A 20,140-nucleotide genomic window follows, 5' to 3' on the forward strand; every position below is an offset into this window, starting at 1 on the left:
CAGTCTGTTAAGAATGGCCTCTTTTATAATCTTTTCGAAGACCTTCCTCAGGGTAGAGGTCAGGCTGATGGGCCTGTAGTTTGCCAGATCCACTTTCCTCCCTTTTCTTGAAGATAGGCACCACATTGGCCTACTTCCAGTCTTCTGGCACTTCACCAGAGCACCAGGAGTTCTCAAAGATCTGTGTCTGGGTCTGAGCTATGATCCTTGCCAGGAACTTGAGTACCCTGGGGTGTAAGCTGTCAGGGCCAGCTGACTTGAAGGTGTCCAACCTCTCAAGGTGTTCCTTCATGAGGTCAGCATTGATGGGGAGGCAAGAAAGCTCCCTTACCTGGGTCTCCCTGTCCCATAATGGGCAGGAGTGTCCCATGGGACTGGTGAAAGACTGACGCAAAGTACCCATTTAGTAGGTTGGCTTTTTCCTGGGCATCGGTTGTCAGTTGTCCCATCTAGTTTAGCAGGGGTCCAATGTTGCCCTTGCTTTTCCTCTGGCTCCACACGTATCTAAAAAAGGACTTTTTATTGTTCTTGATACTAGTGGCTAGTTGCAGTTCCATTGCAATCTTGGCTTTCCTGATTCGCTTCCTGCAGGTCTGGACTAGTGCAGAATATTCCTCCTTGGTGGTGGATCCTGTCCTCCATCCTTTGTGGGTCTTTCTTTTTAGACGTGGGAGGTCTGCTAGTTCCTTGCTGAGCCAAAAGGGCTGCTGTGCCCTTTTGCTGCCTTTCCTCTGAGACGGACTAGCCTTAGCGTGTGCATCTAGGATTGTTCCCTTGAGGAGCAACCACTCTTCCTGAACTTCCCTCTCCTTGGGGTCATGGTCCCTTAGGGCCTCACCGACAAGCTTTCTGAGCTTGTCAGTCAGCTTTCCTGAAGTCAACTTCCTTCTGTTTTGCTGACTGACTTGCCAGCTTTACGGCAGATGGTGAAGGTGATCAGCTCATGGTTGCTGTCACCCAGCTTCCCTTCGATCATTAGGTCACCGATTAGGTTGTCCCCCATTGCCAGTACTAGGTCAAGCAGCGCTTTATCTCTCGTCGTCCCTTAGACTTCTTGCATCAGATACAGGTCATCCATGCACAAGAGGAAGCTTTGTGACCGCTCAGATTTGGCCGCCAAGCACTCTTCCCACAAGATGCCTGGGTAGTTGAAGTCTTCCATGGCAGCCGTGGACCGGGAGCATGCAGCCTCAGCCAATTCCCTGGTGAACTCCTGGTCAAGCTCTTGTATTTTAGATGGGAGGTCTGTAGTAGACTCCCACCAGTGTGTTCCCCATGGATTTTAACCCAGAGGGTCTCCAGTTGTCCACCCTGGGCGCCAATGTCGGCTTACAGGGAGCTTTCCTTGATATAGAGAGCTACACCCCTGCCCCTTTTGTCCACTCGATCTCTCCTGTACAGGGTATAGCCGTCTATACCTGTGGCCCAGTCATGGGCGGAGTCCTACTAGGTCTCCGTTATCCCTATGACATCATAATTATTTGCGTTAAACAGGAGGAACTTGTGCTCCTGCTTATTCCCCAAGCTTTATCTGAAGGTAATGCTGTAAGATTTGGATGAGAATAGTTTGACCTGTTCAACTCATACCCTGTCTGCCCACAAATGGTGCCTTTTCATAACAAACCTAAGGAGAGGGACCAACTTATTTTTTTAGCTGCTTACAAAGGACTGTTGGATGGAACAACCGCCTCCCTACAGGTCCAAGGCCAACTGGAAGAGATGACCTAAGCTTGCCAGGCTCTCTTACCTAGGGTTTTCCTAAACATGTCCTCTTTTTTGACCCCTGTGCTGCATCTGGGCAGGTTTTTAAAATAAGAGGAAATGTCCAGGTCTGGCTGGTCCAGGCTGGGAGCAGCAGGCAAGCTGATTGGCTGTTGGGGGTCACATGCTCCCCACACTGGCTTTGGCAGGAGAGAGTGAGTGTGTGTGTAAGAGAGATCGGGCGCACACGCAATGCAGGAGCTGCTTGGTCTGGGCAGCAGCTGGTGGGGCGGGGGGGCGGAATGAGGAGCACCAGCAAGGGGTGGGGGGCAGGGTAGTACTGTTTGGGAGTGAGGGGCTTCAGCAGGGCTGGGGGTGGGCTGTGGCTCATCAGTGAGGGCATGTCACTCCCCCCCCGGTGTTCTTGCTAAGGCTTGGAAACACCCTTAGCTACTTTCTAATTACCTTTAAAAAATATTTCTGTGTTCCAGGAAGTCTCTTATAGAGACCTCATCTTCATGTAAGCTCTTATCTTTAATCCACAGTGATGATGAAGGGGACGATGAGGAAGAGGAAGAAGAGGAGGAAGAGGAAGAAGAGGAGGAAGAGGACGAAGAGGAGGAGGAAGAGGAGCAGCCGCAACAGTTGCAGGAGAGAGGGCAGGGAGAACAAGAATTACTGCCTTCTAAGAAGATCCTTGATTCGCATGTAAACTAACTGAAGCTTAACTTTCACTTCCTCGCGTAGGGGAAGGGAGGAGACAAGGTTCAGAATGGGGAGGATGTTTGGAATATGAGAACCTGGCTGGAGTCCTTATGCCTTTAAGGACCTAGCAGCTCTCTGTTCATGGGTTTGTGGGGTGTAAAATACGGAAGGGTGGAAAATTGTTAATCAGAAGGGGGGTGGAAAAAAGCAGGAAGACAATGTCCTGGAACTGGCTAATCATAGTATTTGCTGCACAAGTTTCCCACAATTCTGACAATGCAGCCACCCATCTCCATTATTTTCCAGTTGTGTGGGTTGTTTTTTTTGTCCCTAGTGTTCAAGTTCTGACCTGTAACACTCTTGCCTGTTCTAGCGGCATCCTTCCCTACAAAGTCATACATGCATGTAGCTGGACATGATTCCACAGAATGAACTGAGATCTGATCCTATGTTTCAGGGCTCCCCAGTGTCTTCTCCTCCAATAGATGTTGCCACATTCCTTGCTTTCCCATCTCCAGAGAAGCTGGTGCGGCTAGGGCCCAAGTGTTCTGTTTTGATAGCTCAGCAGGTAAGTAGGCCAGTGTCTTCAATGTGGCTGGTATCATAGGTGGTGGCTGTTCTGCTTAATCCTGGCAAGTGGTCTCTTCCATAAGCTTTACAATCCAGATTTAAGTCCTCCTGTTGTCCAAATGGACATGGTGGAGAAATACTTCACTTGAGGTGGCACCTCTGGAGAAGCTATAGTGCCAGCAGAGCAGGTCCACTTTTTGGCATAGCTTATGCATCATGATACAGCTGAGACTCCCTTGGTGTCCAGTCATTTGGAGGCTGCTGTTGCAATGTTCATTGCTTATGAAGTGACAGCACCTGTAATGGACTCAATGGCTCCTGATTTTCATCTTTTTCAGACAGATGCAGCTGATACAGAGAAGGTGGCTACAGCTTTCCTCAAGATCTCTTCTGTGTTTAAGGATGAAGCCCCAGTGAAAACAGCTGTTCATGAGACAACAGGTAACTCACTCTCTCCATCTGATGGGGGTTACTGTGGAGAGCCCAACCAGTAGCTGCAGCTTCTAAATTGCTCTAGTTTCCCTTTTAAGTTGTTTTTTCATCTTCCTCTTGTTCATCCTCCTGTTTTTCTAAGTCTGTTCTGTCCTTTTAATGTAAGTTGCCCTGAGCCTTTGTTGGGAAGAGCTTGGGTTTTATAAATCAAATAAATGGCACAACGGTAGCCATCCTGGACTACCATTTTATGGCAGCCCTGTCCCAATGATAGCCAGTGCTAGATATTTGAAAGAAAGACTGACATCCTGTTTTGAGAAGTGTAAAGGTGCAAAACCTCTGCCTGACCTCGGCTTATTCCTCAAAGTATGAGAAACAAAATCCATTTGAGCTCTCCTTTTAATCAGTGTTTCTCCATTTGACTCTTTTGGTGGACTCCCATTGAAGTTTCTCCTAACAGCCAGTGGCAATGAATCCCATAGTTGAGTTGCACCTCATGTACAAGGAGATTATAATTTTTAAATGGATTAGATAACAAGTATCCCTTCCACTTTTGAGGCATTTGATGTTCCTTATACTAGTAACTTTGATATCTCTCATCTTCCTTGACAAATGGAATTGGAAAACTTCCCCCAAAAAGCATGGGACAGGGTGCTGAAGGTATGCATAGGGATACCGTTCTTTGCAGGCCTTAGAAGAGCACTGGCCCAGTATACCTCGTCCACACGCTTCTTCTGGCACAGTTTGTAGACTGTATGAATCAATTGACTGAGGTTTCCATGAAATCCTTGGGGCTCCACTGGGATGCAGAGGTGCTTCTGCTCTTGGGCTGGGGAGGAAAATTATCTGTTCTTTTCATCCCTAAAAATCCACCAGCAGTATTCATTCCTATGCAAAAAGTACAGAAGGTTACCCTTTGAAGTAGCATCTCTTTAAACTCTTGTTACTAATGCACAATTAACAATGGACTCCTAGCTTACACGTATGGTATCTTGTGTGTACTTTAAATGCCCCTAGTTGCTGAAGCCACTTTGCCTCAGTGGCATAACCAAAATGGCCAGCTAGCCTTGTTCTGGAATAAACAGGAGATCCATACATGATTCTGAGCTCTGTCTTAGCTTCTGTGGGAACTGAAATCTAAAGTAAAACCAGTGGAAAATGTCCTGGTTGTCCAGAGATGCTTCATAACTATTCCCTTATCCATAGCTTCTCCTTGGAAGCTGAGATGGTGACTGGTTGATATAATAGTTTCTTGAGGATGAGACATCTGTCTTATTAACTGTTTTCCTCCGAGGATACCTGACGTTGGCCCCACAGCTGTCCTACTTCAAAAAAAAACCCCCAAGATGGACAAAGATCAGTGCCAAAAATGACTAGTTCTTTGTTCTCAAGACCATAAACCTATTCCCTGAAAATACCATCTGTTGATGGATTTGATTTCAGTCCAGTGGAAGTCTATTTCTTGTATTTTTAAGGGCAAAATCCCTTCCCTCACTGAGTTGTGTACCCTCCAAGCTCATCAAGTTAAGGTTCTTGCCGTATCTATGGCTTCAGTCATGGACTTTCCATAGGCCTCATAAAGCCTCAGTCCTGAGGACTAGAATCCATGTAACTTAGCTGTCTCTCCAGTCTGTTTTGAACTCTGAGACCCTGCGTGGAGACCACTTGCAAGAGCAGAGACTTATTTATATATATGTATTAAGGCAGGGTCTCCAACCCTTTTAAGGTGAAGATCACTTTTTGAAGTAAAGGGCAACACAAGATCTACCACTTTCTTCCCCCCCCTGCTTTACAGGTCAGTCTGGGGCAGGGTGCAGATCAAGGCCTTCATGGTGAGAGGTATAGTGGGGCCCTGGCCAGGCCAGGGGAGGGTCAGAGCCTGGGCAGCTCACTTTGGAGGGGAGGAGGCAGCTTTTGCTGCTGCACACATCCTGGCAAAGGTCTGGGGGCATAAGCGGAGGAAGAAAAAATTTATTTGGGGCTGAGCCCCCCAAATGAGTTGCAGGACTAAGCCATGAATGGCTTATTGGGGGAGGGGGGAGCGCCTGGTACAGGGAGGGGAGGGTGGCTCCCCTCAATGGCATGCACCCCAGGAGGGCATGGGGGGGGGTGCCCCCAGATCTGCTTTGGGGGAGGTGGGCTGTGGGCTGGGGTCAGGGCTAAGCTGGGCTCTTCCCAGTGGGGGTTGGGGTGCTGGGCCGGGCTGCACTCGGTGCAGGTGGTAGTGGCACTGGAGGGGCTTGCGCTCGGTGCTGGGCCGGGCTGTACTTGGGTTGGGTAGGCTACAGCAAACTTTGGGGTAACTGCAGCCCCCCTGCCAGAAAGAGCCTGGCTTAGCCCCGGCCCCAGCCTTTAGCTGAAGCCTGCCTCCCCCTGCACAGATCCAGGGGCACATAGCCCCCCATGCCCTCCTGGGGGTGCACGCAGTGGCAGGAGCCGCCCCCCATCCCTGCGCCAGGCACCCCCGGACAAACCACTCACGGCTCTGTCCTACACTCCAGCCCACTCCCACTCCCTCCACACCCCTGCTGCAGCTACCGGAAGCCCATGGCTGGGTTGCCTTGTCACCCTACCGCTGTCCTGTGTTTGGGAGGGCTAAGCCCCATTAGCCCCCATTCCCCCTCCCCACCAAATCTGTGTGTGGGGCAAGGAGACTGCCACTGCACACGGGGCTTTGCACCCTGAGCAGGCTACGATCAACTGTCAGAGGCTCCCCGATCGACTGGTTGATGACCACTGTATTAAGGTATTGCATCAAAGCCTTCTAACTAGTCAAGGTCTTTTGTTGTCAGTAGCGATCTTGACCTAAAACCTGTAGCTAGGTCCCATTTCTGTGGCATTCCAGTGCTGTAAATAAGGAATTGAAGCAACTTCAATAAACTGAATGTAGCTGGGCCTGATTTTTGTGATGAAGAATAGCCACCGCAATATTCTGTGTTCTCTAACTCAATACATGTATTTCTTCCTAGATGCCTTAATGAGAAAAGCCTTCACTTCTGCCACCTTTAATTCTGACACGTTCATCACCAGCCTGCTAATCCACATGGGTCTGCTCAAGGTGAGAGGGCAGGAAGGGGTTAAAAGCAATGACAAGAGCTGTGTTTCATTTTCTGGTTGGATTGTGGGTAATCATGTTGCCTTGGAGACAGGAACATTAAAGCTCCTGTGCCTGCATGGTGCCTAGGGACAATAGCACTCTGCAGAGATAACAGGGATTCCAAAGAGCAGGATTCTGCTAGAGTGCAGGAGGTGGATTAGTTATGCCTAATTTACGTTCTATTTGGCCTGGCTTGTCTTTTTCAAGATCACATCTCTAAGGCAAGGAGGATCATGCAAACAGATCTGTCTGCTGCCATACCGAAGCTTTTATAGAAACCCATAAAATGCTACACAAGTAGTTTGACAACTTATAATGCTTATGAATCTCTTCTTCATCTTCCTTGTATCTATAAAGACTGCTCTTAAGATTTTTCTTTTTTTTATAAAGGACAGTATCAAACATAATAGAAATCTGATCAATTGGATTGAAACATTTAACAGTCTCCTCAATGCTTGCAAAGGAAGAGTGTCTAGTGCATGCCTACACAGGAGAGAACCTCTTGGCAAGGTTGCTATGTAATAATCTGCAACAAGATAGTTAACAACATTAGGATGAGCACAGAGGATTTGCTGAGGTGAATTTAGGATGGGTAGGGCTTTCTGCTTGTAAGCTAAAAGTGGTACTCTTCAATGTCATCTACAGACCTAAAGCTTCTAGCCCCTGGAACTAGGAAGTTTAATGAGGGACATTTTTTCCTAGAGCCTAGGGGCGGGGAAAAAAATCAACAAATCCATGAAATACCACAATCAGTAAACCTTTCACAGCATGTTTCTATCTGCATGCCTTCCTGGAGTTTTCCCTTTGCTTAGGGGAACAGTGTTGACAAGCTGGGAACTGAGAAGCATCTTAAAAATGTATTTCTCTGGCACTCCCACATGGGAGTACAGTGCTAACTAATCCCTGTCCATAACTGCTGACTGGCAGCTGTAGAGCCCTATCTAGTTTTGTAGTCCTCTGCTTTGTGGGACATCTTGTTCTAGTCTTCCTGTTTTCTGCCCCCTGTCCCTAATTACTACAGATGTTGAACAACTTGAAGATGTTCTGCCCCCTATCTCATTTGACTTCCTTTAGAATCCTAGACCAACTTACTAGGGGAGCAGAGCTAGCAAGACTGTCATTCACTGTTGGCCAAACCCTTTTCTGGCTTGTGGGCATGTAACCCATTTAGGGTGGTGTGCCTATCCATTAATAGGGAATTTGTGTCTGTGTTTTTGAGTATCTTTCTCGCACTTTATACATGAGGCAATAGCTGGACCTGTTCAAATGCAATTCATTTTTAATGCAGTCAAGGGCAAAGTCATACATCTAACAACACATGATACAGGTTGTGGCAGGAGGGGTTGTAGCCTGGAAAGCAGCGACTAAAAATGGTTTAGGGTCCTGGGAACAAACAACTTGGCATCATGCTAGGAGGGAAAAGAAGTTAACGAAATAATTAAGTAACAGAGGTAAAGACTTACTTTCTGGCTCCAAATGCTAAGACTAGTACTGAGATGCTGTTTTCTTTTCTGTTCACACTCGAAGGGATTCAGAGGAACTGGAGATGGCACAGAAAAGGGCCACAATGTTTTGAAGGGATAGAGGAAAGACTTTTCAGTGAAAGATTTAAGGAGTTCAGTCTGGTTATCTTATCAAAGATTTGAGGGTTCTTCACTGGCATGCAAGCTCTTTGTGAAAGGGTACACAGAGCACTAAAGGGTTCTTTAATCCAGCATAGAAAGGTGTAACAAGAACCAGTGGCTGGAAGCTAAAGCCAGACAGGCCCAAATGAAAAACAAATGCTTTATTTCTAACTAACAAGGAGAAGGTGATTTCCCCAAGGGAGAGGCAGATTCTCTATTTCATTGCCAACTGAAATCTGGAGTCCTTGATTTTATTTATTTATTTATTTATTTTTTTTAAAGCTGCTCTTCCAAACACAAGCCACCAGATTCAGTGTAGGGCTGACCTGGATGATCAGATGGTCTCTTCTAAGCTCCAAGAAGTAGTTATGTAGGGGATCTAAAAACAGTATACTGTGGGTGGAGAGGGTGCAGAAGGGATTAACTGCATCTTCTGACAGACCCTCAGGAGCTGTTGCTTTCCCACTCAACTGGAGTGAGTATCTTGGCACGGGATCTCTGGGAAAGAAAATCCTGGAGGAAATGTACATGTACATGTATTAATCTTCCCCACACCCAAGCTCATAAGACAGCTTGAATTAGGACAGACAGGAGTCTTGGTGCTTGCATGTTTGACATGCAGACTTTGGGAGAAATGGGAGGGGAGGGTGTGGGGGACTGACTCGTCCTAAAGAACATGGTGTGCATACTGCAGTAGGCAGCTCTCCCTTTTATAGCAGATGGAAACTTCAGTTCAACATATAGAAAAAATTATGCTGTCTGTCATAGGCATCGGCTTCTGCATCTTGGAAGTCCTCTGTTTACATCAACCAGAGTAAAATTTCTTGCTTTTGTTTAGCGTTTGTCTGGTAGCAAAAGAGGTGAATGACTTTTCCTTTTGAGGTATCTGCTGTTGTCTGACCAGCCAGGATGGAGAATGAGAAAAAGCAGGGACTCAAAGGCACTTAGTGGGACAGTTCTGCATGACTGACTTTTTGTTCATCTTTACCTCTGCCTCCACAGAGTGAAGAGAAGATAAAGACTGTTCCAAGCCTATATGGCCCACTTATGACTCTGAACCATGTGGTCCAACAGGACTATTTTCCCAAATCCCTGGCGCCAGTTCTCCTGGCCTTTGTGACAAAGTGAGTATTACATCTAGCTAGTAGGCATTAATGTTTAGAAGCCTGCATATAGATTAATAAATATGTGCATTTCCTTCCATCACAACCCCTTGTGTACTATGGTTCTGACCTTATGTAGCCTTGTGGTTATAAAGATAATATCAAATATGTATGGAATGGAATTCATGCCCATCTCACTGTAGCGAGATGTGAAGTGCCTTGATCAACTTGTTTAGTTCCATGTAGGCACTGCAGTTCAGCTGTGGAGTCTGAGATGTTTCTAGAGTTCAGCATTTCTTTTCAAGAACTCTGTTTTTGCTGCTGGGTGCACAGCATTTTATTTGTCTCTACACCTTGCTGGGTTATGCTTGCAACTTCCTTTCTTGACTCCTTTCCTTAAAAGAAGGGAAATAGAACATAACATGTTTCCTTCACTGTTCTTCTAGAACCAAGTAGAAGGGAGTCGAAGCTCCAGTCCAGTCTGCAGTCAAAAGTGCTAGTTCAGCAGTCCCACAGATTTTTCCCCAGGGGAGCACTTGTTTGGGATTCCAGCCTTGTATAGTCTTTGGGAATTTCCTGAAGCCAGCCCAGGTATAGCTTCTAGAGTGGCTGAAGCACTGGCTGCTTGGACTCTTAAGACCTGGCCATTTGCTCCATGATATCTCTTCCTTGCCTCCCCCATCCTTCCCCTTCCACCCACACATACACATTGCTTTATCTGCAGCCCTTCCTCAGAGATCTACTTTCTGGCTAGAGAGGGACTTTCTGGTTAGTCCTAGAGAGGGACTTTACCTCTTTTAAAGAGAATGGAGTGCATCTGAAGTCAAAATCAGTAAGGCACTTGGCTCTTAAAACCACCCTTTATTGGTCTACAGCAGATGGGTTCTCCTCCAAAGCCTATGCAGTTTATCAAGGTCTTGATAGATTGGAAAGCTGGGCTGGCGCTAACAGGATGAAGTTGAGTGCTGACAAATGCCAGGTGCTATATTTCAAGAAGAATAATCAAAACATCCAAATACAAGATAGGTGACACTTGGCTAGGTGGCAGAACTACCAGGAAGGATCTAGGAGTCTTGGTGGATCACAGATGCAGGAGGTGATAGTGTCTCTCTTTACACAGCACTGGACAGACCTCATCTAGAGTATTGTGTGTGGCTTTTGGGCTTCACATCTTAAGAAGCAGATCCTGTTTTTTTTATAAAGAGTGGGTATGGGAGTAGTAACCAGGGGTGTTTGCATCTGCAACTCCCTGCCTCCTCCCTCCCCTGCTGCCCATCTGGGTGGCAAGACCATGACCTGAGAGCAGCAGCTGAAGACTCAAGTCCTGAAGAAAATAAACATTCTTCCCCATCCCACTTCTCCTCCATGCTCAGAGGCACCTCTTCTTTCCTCCGCCTGCTGCTCCTGTCCACCCTGTCCTTAAGGGAGGCGGGGAGCTCTTGTTCCACTCCAGGTGGGCTGTATGGGGGCTGGACTCAACCTGGGATACTGGTGGTGGGTGGGCAGACTTTTCTTCTCCATTGCTGCTCCCTTCAGGTATTTTCTCCCCACCCCCCAGTCTGGGAGCCGGCACAGGGAAGAGGAACCTGTCTGCCTACTGCCACCATTGCAGGCTGAACCCAGCCCTGCACAACCTGGCTGGAGTGGGACAGGAGCTCCCCTCACTCCCAGGACAGAAAGGACACTGGCAGTGACAGGGGAGGGGACATGCCTCTGACTGCAGGGGGGAAGGTAGAAAGGGAATTCTTATGTTCAGGATTTAAAGTCCCCTGGCTGCTGCTCCTGCCACATGGTTAGAAGGTGAGATTTAGTCTTGCCACTGCACCCCTTTCTAGATCAGGCTCTGGGCACAGAGTTAGAGAATCCAGAGGCAGGTGACAAAAAATGACTTGTAATCCAAACCCTTTATCATATGAAGGTAGCCTGAAGGAAATAGGCATGTTCAACTTGTGGAAAAGCTGCTTAAGAGGGGACAAGGTGACAGTCTTTTAAATATCATCTGAAAGGCTGCCATAAAAAGGAGGAAAATCACCTTTTCCTCTTGCTGCACAGACCTAGAATTGCACCAATGGCTTGAAGTTGCAGTAAAGTAGATTTAGACTGGCTATCATGAAAAGCCTTTTTGTTCTTCTACAAGTGGGACAATAGAATGGTCTGCAGAATCTTCATCACTGGAGGTGTTGAAGTTGAGCTGTTCTCTCTGTCTGTGAGGCTACTTTGTCCGGCTTCTCTCTCCTTTTGGCTCTGGGCATCTCCCTCTTCAGGACCCTCTCAAGTGCCTCCCTGGCACCAGAAATACCAGGAAGCCTCTTTATGTGCTTGTCTAGAGAACATGTGCTTTGTCAATGTAGGTAACTTCCTCTTTGCTTGCTGACTCATTACACACTAATAGAGCATCTCTGGGACCCAGAGCTGGGCATACTTACCTAATTAACCTCTTGCCCTGTCTAGCTTTGTACACGGGGAAACTGAGGCATGCATACTTAAACCAGATGTCACAACAAAACAATTATCTGTTGCAAGCAAGTACATTAAGTGGAGGTCTGCAGAGCCAAACTATACCTTCAGCAGTTCAAACTCTCCTTGTCTTGCCAAACACAGCACAGGAAGGAGACTTCGAGTCAGACTGCCTGAACAGCATCCTTCTGCCAAAGGCCTGGTTGGTGGAGAACATTTTTAAATACACACAACACTTGAACATAATTTTAAACTGATCCAAACGTGAAGCAGATGGGTGCTGAATTGATTTGTTGTGAACTAGTTCAATGTTGTGCATGGACATATAGCCTTTTGTGACACGTGCAGAGTCAGTCCTCCAGAAATACTGTACTGCATTGCTCCTCATGCCCCTCTTCCACCCCTGCTGTTATAGCTGACTGCTCTGGTACTCCATCAGACCTCTACTGCCCGCTTGTTTTTTTCCTCCCCTCTCTTTTATTGGTGCTTTTATCAGTGAGCTCCCTTGCACTACTTGTTCAATAAAAGTAGTATTTCTAATAAGCAGCTGTGTCTTCATTCCCTGCTTAACTGTAGCTTCTTATCATGTTCCACCTTTCCCCCTCCAGCCCCTGGGAACCCAAAAATGTGGGTTCAAATGTATCTCCCTTCTCCTTGGGCACACCAACTCAAGCAGAACTTTGTCACCTTTTTTGAATTTTATTGAACATACATTTTTGGGATGAGATGGATAGGTAGTGGTTAGTCAGACCAGCACGCTGTTCCCCTCCCACCCCCCGCACAACTCCAATCATTTTGGAGGCAATTAATTCATATTGTTTAGAGAAAATTCACCTCCGAGATACTGAGCTTGGAAAGGGATTTGTTTTACAGGGGTTAGCTGGGGAACTTACGTACACTGAAGACTTAACTTAAGCAACCTCTGTATATGTGAGCAGAATAGTAGTAGTAATAGGTGGTAAAATGACTTACATTTTTCATCCTTCCCTGAAACTTATTGCTATAGTTTTACTAGAATAATTGAGTCCGGAGCCTCTTGTTCACAAGGCTTCATGGCATGAGCTGATCAGCTGTAACACAATTTTGGCCCATGCGAGTTTCCTCCAAAGATTCTAGCGTAAGTTAAAACGGGTGGGCAAAATGGCAGGTTTGGCCAGCAGCCGGACTCCATTTCTCAGGAGCCCCTGCCTGTGTTGCTGCAGCCAGTTTCCATGGAGACCCCAGGAGGGGCAGGGCTATGACAGTTTAGGGCCTGGGTTTCTACAGAGACCAACCCAAGCAGCACTGGCAGTGCTGGGCAGGGAGCTGCTCCAGGGCTGGGGCTGGGATTTTATGGTGGTGACAGCATAGTCCAGAGCTGGGACAGAGGTGCAATCCATTTGCTGCATGCCCCGTGAGGGCAGAGCCACGGCTTGCTGTCTGCGTGCCCCTGCCTGGGGGGTGTGGCAGGAGATCACAGCTCTACCCTGGCTCCAGACCCTGATGTCACCACCACAAAATCCTGGCCCCAGCCCCGGAGCAGCTCCCTGCCCTGCCAGTGCTGCTTGAGCTGCTCTCCCTGGAAACCCTGGCCCTGCGCTGTCGCAGCACCCCCCAGCTCTCCATGGAAACTGGCTGCAGCGACACAGGCAGGGGCTGCTGGGAAATGGAGGCTGCTGCGAGCCAAACTTTGCCCACCCCTGGGTTACATCCTGGATGGGATACAGGACTAGGTATATCAATAGGTAGACTTGCTTTTGGTGTGTTGTATGCATCTGAGGTACTGTCCGAGTAAGGAGGAGTGTTTTGCGTCCATAAGAATTCAGTATAGGCTGACTTGATTTCCTGGTACTACTCTTTCCTGAGACCCTTCTGTCTTCCTTGGAGCTGCTTAAAGAAAGTAGTAATCTGTGGGGGGGGGTTTTGTTGTTGTTGTTTTGTTTTTTTTTCAAGGCCCAGGTGCAGAATAGTCTTCAAACAAACTTTTTTTCTCTCCTGTCTCTACAGGCCTAACCGTGCTCTGGATTCCTGCTCTTTTGCCCGCCACATTCTCTTGCAAACACTTCATCAGCTGTAATAGAAGCATAATGATGTCCTTTTCCCCTTCATAGACTTCATCAGCAGAGAGTTCTTAACTGAATGGCAGGAGGAAGTTTCGGCTTCTGTGGAAACATTCTCTCCATCTCACTGGGATGTCTTTACGTTTTGTTTTGAGTTTTTTCTGCTTCAACAAACTTGGAGGAATCCTGCTGACTTTATTATTTTTAAATTAAATTCCCCACTTCCAAAGCAGACTCCCTGGTCTGCAGAACAATGAGCTCTGCTAGAATGAGTCCTATGGCTCCTTGCTCCACGTGGATCAGAAAGAATCCCTATTTGACTCAAGCTCAATATTTCTGTCCAGTTGTGCCCATACCACCATCTTACAAGAGGTACCATACTTGAGGTTTCTCTGGAGTTGCAGCAGAGTCTGAACCCTACTAAGATTTTTTTGGGGGGGGGGGGGGTAACCATGGCTCCTATATCATGCTGCCCTCTGCTATTATAGAAGATAATAGCAGTGTTTGCTGCTGCTTACCAGATTAACCAGCCCCCTGCTACTGTTCCAGGACTGAGGCATGTTCCTCCTTGCTCTTAGTCTAACCATTGGAGGGTGCTGTGTGGCCCATCTGAATTTTAACGTATGCCCCCTCCGACTGTATATTAAGTCCCCTTCCAGTGGAGCTGACCCTGGTGGTCTTTGCTTATGGAAGCAAGCCTGTTTCGTTGTGATATTGCCATTACCTGCATTTTCCCCTATTTCTAATTAAAATAGGCTTGATTTGGAAATGAGTAGAATCAGTTGAATGCGCATGGAGTAAATGTTTCCTTTCCTCTTTCCTTCTCGCTGCCCCAGTCCCATGTTGTCTCTTACATGTGAATGGGGGACAACTTAAATGGGACAAAATAGAGGTTTTATAGTTGAGGATACTTCACCCTCAGTCTTGGAGATGAAAAAAGCTCTGTTTAGTAACAAGAAATACCGAAGGGTCTTAATTCTATTAAAATATGGGGGATTATTTACCTGCAAATGACAGTTCAGGGTCAAATTTTGTCTTTGCACTAACTCGTGTCCCCTCCATAGATATTCAGGTCACTGGGAACTAACTGCATGATATGTTTCTGCTCATTGTAGTGTTTCCCTTGGGGTGGAAAGGGACAAGAGGAGATGTCTTCCGTTAATATATTCCTCATTTAATTCTCCTGGAATGGTTTCTAGTCATCAGCATAAAGAAGCTGCTCTTGGAATTTTTATCTTTTACTATGAAAGCAGAGATAAAAGTCCCCTCCAGTTCCTTCTTGGCACAGCTGGAAAGGACCATAAGTTCCAGGTTGGTTTTTAATGGTCTACTGCCTACGAGGTAGGGATTAGTTGAGTAACACATTCCCCAAGTGGCAGGAGCTAAAGAGGGTAAAGGCTGGGAAATCTGGAGCTTATCCACGAGGTCTTGGGTGTGGTAGCTGGTGAGAATAAGAAAAGGTTTTTCCTTCTCCAGGAGGTCATCCATATCCATGTCAAGCTTGGTGATTTTTCTGCCTTAGCAGGCCTCATACCACATGTGCCTCACTCTACCTTTCCTTATGTTGTCAGCACACAGCACAAAAGATGGTATATATTTCCTATTCTTCTCAACTGCTTTGCCTCTAGATAGTCCTTTTCCTGTAGCTTGCAGTCTGCCCTCACCTTTTGAAGTCTGTTTTCCCCAACTTTAATTCTTTTTTTCTCTGAACTCCCTGAGAGTGGTGTGATTTGTTTCTACTTTGGGGTCCTTGACTTCCTTTCCTTTCTGTTCTGGCCTATTGGGCATCTCTGTTTCATGCTATAGGTGCAACCATAAGCTATTCCTGTCCTCTTAAGGGGTCTGGATTTCTGAAGGAAGTGCAGAATGCTGTGTAGAGGACCTCCCCTTTTTAGAGGAGTGGAGCTTGTTATCTGCAAGGCTCAAGCAGTGCCTTCAAGACTGGTGGGGGGCTCTTTTAACAAATTCATGGTCAACAAACCTGCCCCCATACATAAGCACATACTGGTCCATATTCCAGGCAGGCATTCTAAGTTAGCCCTCTTCTCTGTTCATGTATTGGCTATACATGAGTCACTGAGAGTGTGTCAGTGCTTTCATTTTCCAGAAGCACTTTTCTGTGACGCATTCTTTCCAGCATCTTTTACTAACCAGGCAAAATAGCTGATGTGAGCAGATGTACCTCACCTTTCCAAACTTTGTCCTTCTCGTTCTTCCCTTTCAACAACTGTTTGCCCCATGATTTGAGGATCTGGCTGAGATAACCAGTAGGTGCTAGGTACCATCATAGCCAGTTATACCATCTGATTCAGTTTGCTGCCCATTACCAATTCACCTTCCTTGTCCCATCTCAGGGGACTAGCCACAGAGAAAATGGGAACTTTTGCTACATGACAGTGGGGAGAGGTTTTTGCCCTGTAAAAGGAAGGGGTATGATGTCCCATGGTGGTCCCATGATCTTGCCCTGTCCACAATAAGACAGACTGGTTCAGATCTTTCAACCTTCAGGGCAGTTTCATATTGCCATTGGGCCCTCCCATGAGAGAGAACTGCAATTTTCATTGGGCTAGATGTATTATCAGTACAAGGAGCTCTTAGGAGGCTGAATGGAAGAATGAAAAGCTGTCTCCAAATGCTTTGCAGTGCTGGTGGCCTGTATCAGGAGAGAGAACATGTTGGTGTATTACCTAGATTTCCCTTCACCAGTCAACTCCAAGCATGAAGACCCTCTGCTGCTTTTCACTATGCAGCTGTTCCAAGCACAGAGTTGGAACATTCAAAAGCTGACACCTTTTTTGAAGACCAGGCTATTTCTAGTGTCTACGCTGGACTCTGTCAGGAGCAGGCTACATCTCATAAGATGAGGCTCAGTAATGACTGGAACTTTTGCCAGGGTGGTCTCAACCTTCAAGATGTCAGTGAGGACTTGTCTGTCCATTCTAGGTCATGCAGCCTCTTGTACCTTCATGCTAAACTTTACCTCAAATGCATGCACTTTATTTTCAGGATCTTGTGCAGGCATCTCATGTAGAAATTGGTCAGTCCCCTGATATGTCTAATGCATGTAGTCTGTGTTTTTGAACCATAAAGCAGAGATGACAGCACACAAGTCTTGTAGATTTGCATCTTTGCTTTTGTTATTCCATGCACGTTCTATAGTAGCCCAAAATTCTTAGCTGCTTTTTTTGATTCTGTTAGTTCAGTCTGAAGGGCAAGATTCCAGCTGATCATAGAACCCAAGTAGCAATAGCTGTCAAGGACACCAAGAGATTTACTCTCCGGAGTGATGTCAGGCACTGGTTATTCCACTCCTTGGAACATGATCACAGTCTTCCTGAGGCTAATTGTCAACCCAAAGCTCTTGCATGATGCAGAAAATCTGTCCAAGAGATTTTGCAGGGAAGATTCACTGTGGGTAACCAAAGCCGTGTCATTGGTAAACAGGAAATCTCTCAGAACCAGCTCTTTCACCTTGGTTTTCACTCTAAACCTTGCAATGTTAAACAAGCCTCCATCTAGTCTCATTTGAAGATAAATGCCATCATTGCTGTCTTTGAATGTATGAAGAAGTAAGAATGAAAAGTAGATGTTAAAGAGCACAGGGACTAAGACACACCCCTGTTTCACCCTGTTGTTGATATCAAAGGCATTTGATTCTTGTTTTCATACACTACAGTTACCTTCATACATTGATGTAGTGAGCAAATGATGTTCAACAGTTTAGGGGGGATGGCCCAATTTCTTCAGAACCATAAAAAGGTCCTACTTGACCGTACTGAAGGCCTGCATCAGATTGAAGGCTATGTACGGTGGTATTCGTTTTTCTCTATGCTTCTCTTGCAGCGCTTGACTAAAAATATCACATCAGTGGTGGAGCATCCTGAGCAAAAAGTGCATTGACTTTCAGGATAGAACTTTCACCTAGAGATTGCAGCCTTGGGAGTATCGTGCGAGTAACAACTTTTCTGACGTTGTTCAACAGGGAGGTGACTTATAAATGCAAGAACTCTCGTCTTCCAGAGAGAAACTTCATGTCAATGTCCTGCAGCTTGGATCAGTACAAAGTGCACAATAGGAGTTTCTAAATAACCTGGAAATATTGCAATCCAGACCATGACATACAGTACTACTGTTTGTATTCTACATTGAATGAGAAGGCTGGGGAGCAGTCAGCCTCTGGATTGAGTGTGTCCACTATCAGATGGGTATCTTGGTGGTGCATCTTCCAGAGACTCGGAGAATACCAAAGTGGATGGTCTTGGCATCCCTGCACCACAAATGGAAAACAAAGAGCTCTGTCCTTTATGCCATTTTTATAGATTGAGGTTGAATTCTAGATGCCTTGTTTTTGTTTTGTCCTTTAACAAGAAGTGCCCTTCATTCTGTTTCGAAGGAGGGTGAAAGTCAATCCTCACTCCTTGTCTGATGGTTTTTCTTATCCCATGGTCACAAACTCCTTTTTGCCTTCCTGCTCATGCCTTTTTATTGTGTAAATGCTTTGCAGATAAAGACAAGATCCTACCTGCCAATCTTACTAGCTCTAGCCTGATCAAGTTACATGAGTAACTGATCAAGGCAACCTGCTCTAAAACCTTTGGATAGTAGGGAAAAGCACTGGGGCACTGGCAGCTCCCACAATTTCTTGCTCAGAATCAAGAGAGGATACTTCACTGTGACAAGCTCCATGGGTGCCCTAGAGTTCCAAACCTTTCCAGCTGGGGTCTACATCTACTAGACACCAGGTTCCCTGGACACCTTCTCCCTTGGAGGCTTCTTTTAAATCCTTTGTCCTCCTTGACTAGATGAGTAGATAACGACCAGAGATCACTCTGCATTTCTTCCTCACTTCAGACCTGTGTTGTGAACATGGGTGTCTACACTGATGTGCCTATTAATGGATTTTTCCTTTGAAATGCAATTGGTTATTATATATGAGTAGACCCTCTCAAAGCCACTCAGCCAGACTTCTTACACTGGAGGCAAGATGCAGGAACTGGTTGTTGACTAATCAAACCAGTTATGCTGGTCTATGAACCAACTTATGCCTTGTTAAGTATGCAGATTATATAAAAATATAAAGCAGTCTGATATTGGGTACTTATGGTCACTTGTGTTTTTATAAGTGACCCAGATGAACATAGCTTGTTCTCAGCTGTTGATAAAGACCACACTTGATGTTGGATCCAATTTTGGGGAGGAATATCTTGTTATGTATAAATAATGTTTCCTTGTACCCTGTGACATTCACCAAGACGGACCCACTGCAGCATGAATATTGGGTGGCTTTTAGAGTGGGGCAGTCCTGTTTCTCCCAAGTCAGAGACATTCTTATTCATTGCTCCCAGCTTCCAACCAAGCTCTATTGTCACCTTGGCAAGAAGTGGGTGAGATTCAAGCATTAATAATATAGGAAAGATTTGCCATCTAGCTGGATAAGGTATCCTTGAGGACTTGCCCCGAGTGCCTTCCTTACCTTCAACCAGACATCAGCCACCAAATCATCTTATGGCTTTGTCCCCCAAGCCTCATCCCTTCCAAGCAGGGACATGCTTTCACATGATTGACGTGAAAATATCTTTGTCCTTTTTACCTATGCAGGATTCAGCCTTCCAGAATCTCTCTAGCTGGCTGTTTTGTTCTTCCAAAGGTGTAGTAACACTAGTTCACAGCTGTACTGTGTTTGAAGTGTGCCCTGTGATGGCTAAGGGTGGTCATTAATTGGTGGCAGTCAGAGCTCATTCCTGCAGAGACTCCATGACTTCAGTGGCTTCCCAAAGGAGTGTAGTAGAGCCCAGGCCACTTATATCTCAGCAGCAGGTTCTTGAACTAAAAAAATGACCCACGCAAAGGGCATTGCTTCTCTGTTCAACTAGAGCACAGCAGCTGTCCCATGCAGCTGTTTGGGGAAGCTTTGCAAGAAAAGCTGCAGCAAAGAGCAGCAGTTTATGACTCTCTGCTGCTGGATTCTTAACAAACCCTCATCTTGGCAGGGGTTTTAGGAACCTTTCTGCTCTCAGCATGGCACACAAGGATGTGTGGGCTGTGTTAACATAACTACTGCTTTAAGCAAGTGTTCTGGATACTTTCCTTTTTTGAGGTGCATGTGCCTTGCAGTGAGACTGCATCAACCACAGCTTGAATTCTGGTTGCTGGTAAGCAACTCCCCTTCTTTCTCTTGGGTGGGCTTTATAAGGACAAAGGGTTAGTACTAGTGGCTATGTGTTCCCTGAAGTGCAGCTTTCCTGATCCCCTTCTCCAAGCTGTACAGTGCTGTGGGTAGCTGACCCACAAAAAAGCGCTGACCACCTTGCTGCTGTCTAGTGTCCTGCTCCTTTGCTTAAGTCGATTTTTATGTATTGTGAAGCTTAAACTGCCCCATTCACAGGGGACGATTGTACCCGTGCCAACTTT

The 20,140-nt window shown here is 46.3% G+C and overlaps 1 protein-coding gene across 3 annotated transcripts in view; it reads left to right on the forward strand.

The window, feature by feature from the left end:
• The window catches only part of RANGAP1 (Ran GTPase activating protein 1), a 30,879-nt gene extending 16,381 nt beyond the window's left edge, over positions 1–14,498 (forward strand). For all 3 annotated transcript variants that reach the window (XM_006027660.2, XM_025208929.1, XM_025208928.1), the window contains 6 exons: positions 2,247–2,409; positions 2,864–2,974; positions 3,315–3,417; positions 6,378–6,466; positions 9,133–9,254; positions 13,677–14,498. In XM_006027660.2, coding sequence (XP_006027722.1) covers positions 2,247–2,409; positions 2,864–2,974; positions 3,315–3,417; positions 6,378–6,466; positions 9,133–9,254; positions 13,677–13,746 — 658 coding nt within the window. In that variant the 3' untranslated portion in view covers positions 13,747–14,498. The remainder of the gene's footprint in view (positions 1–2,246; positions 2,410–2,863; positions 2,975–3,314; positions 3,418–6,377; positions 6,467–9,132; positions 9,255–13,676) is intronic.
• Positions 14,499–20,140: the final 5,642 nt, after the last annotated feature.

This window comes from Alligator sinensis, unplaced genomic scaffold (assembly GCF_000455745.1).
Source record: "Alligator sinensis unplaced genomic scaffold, ASM45574v1 scaffold215_1, whole genome shotgun sequence".
Classification (NCBI taxonomy): domain Eukaryota; kingdom Metazoa; phylum Chordata; order Crocodylia; family Alligatoridae; genus Alligator; species Alligator sinensis.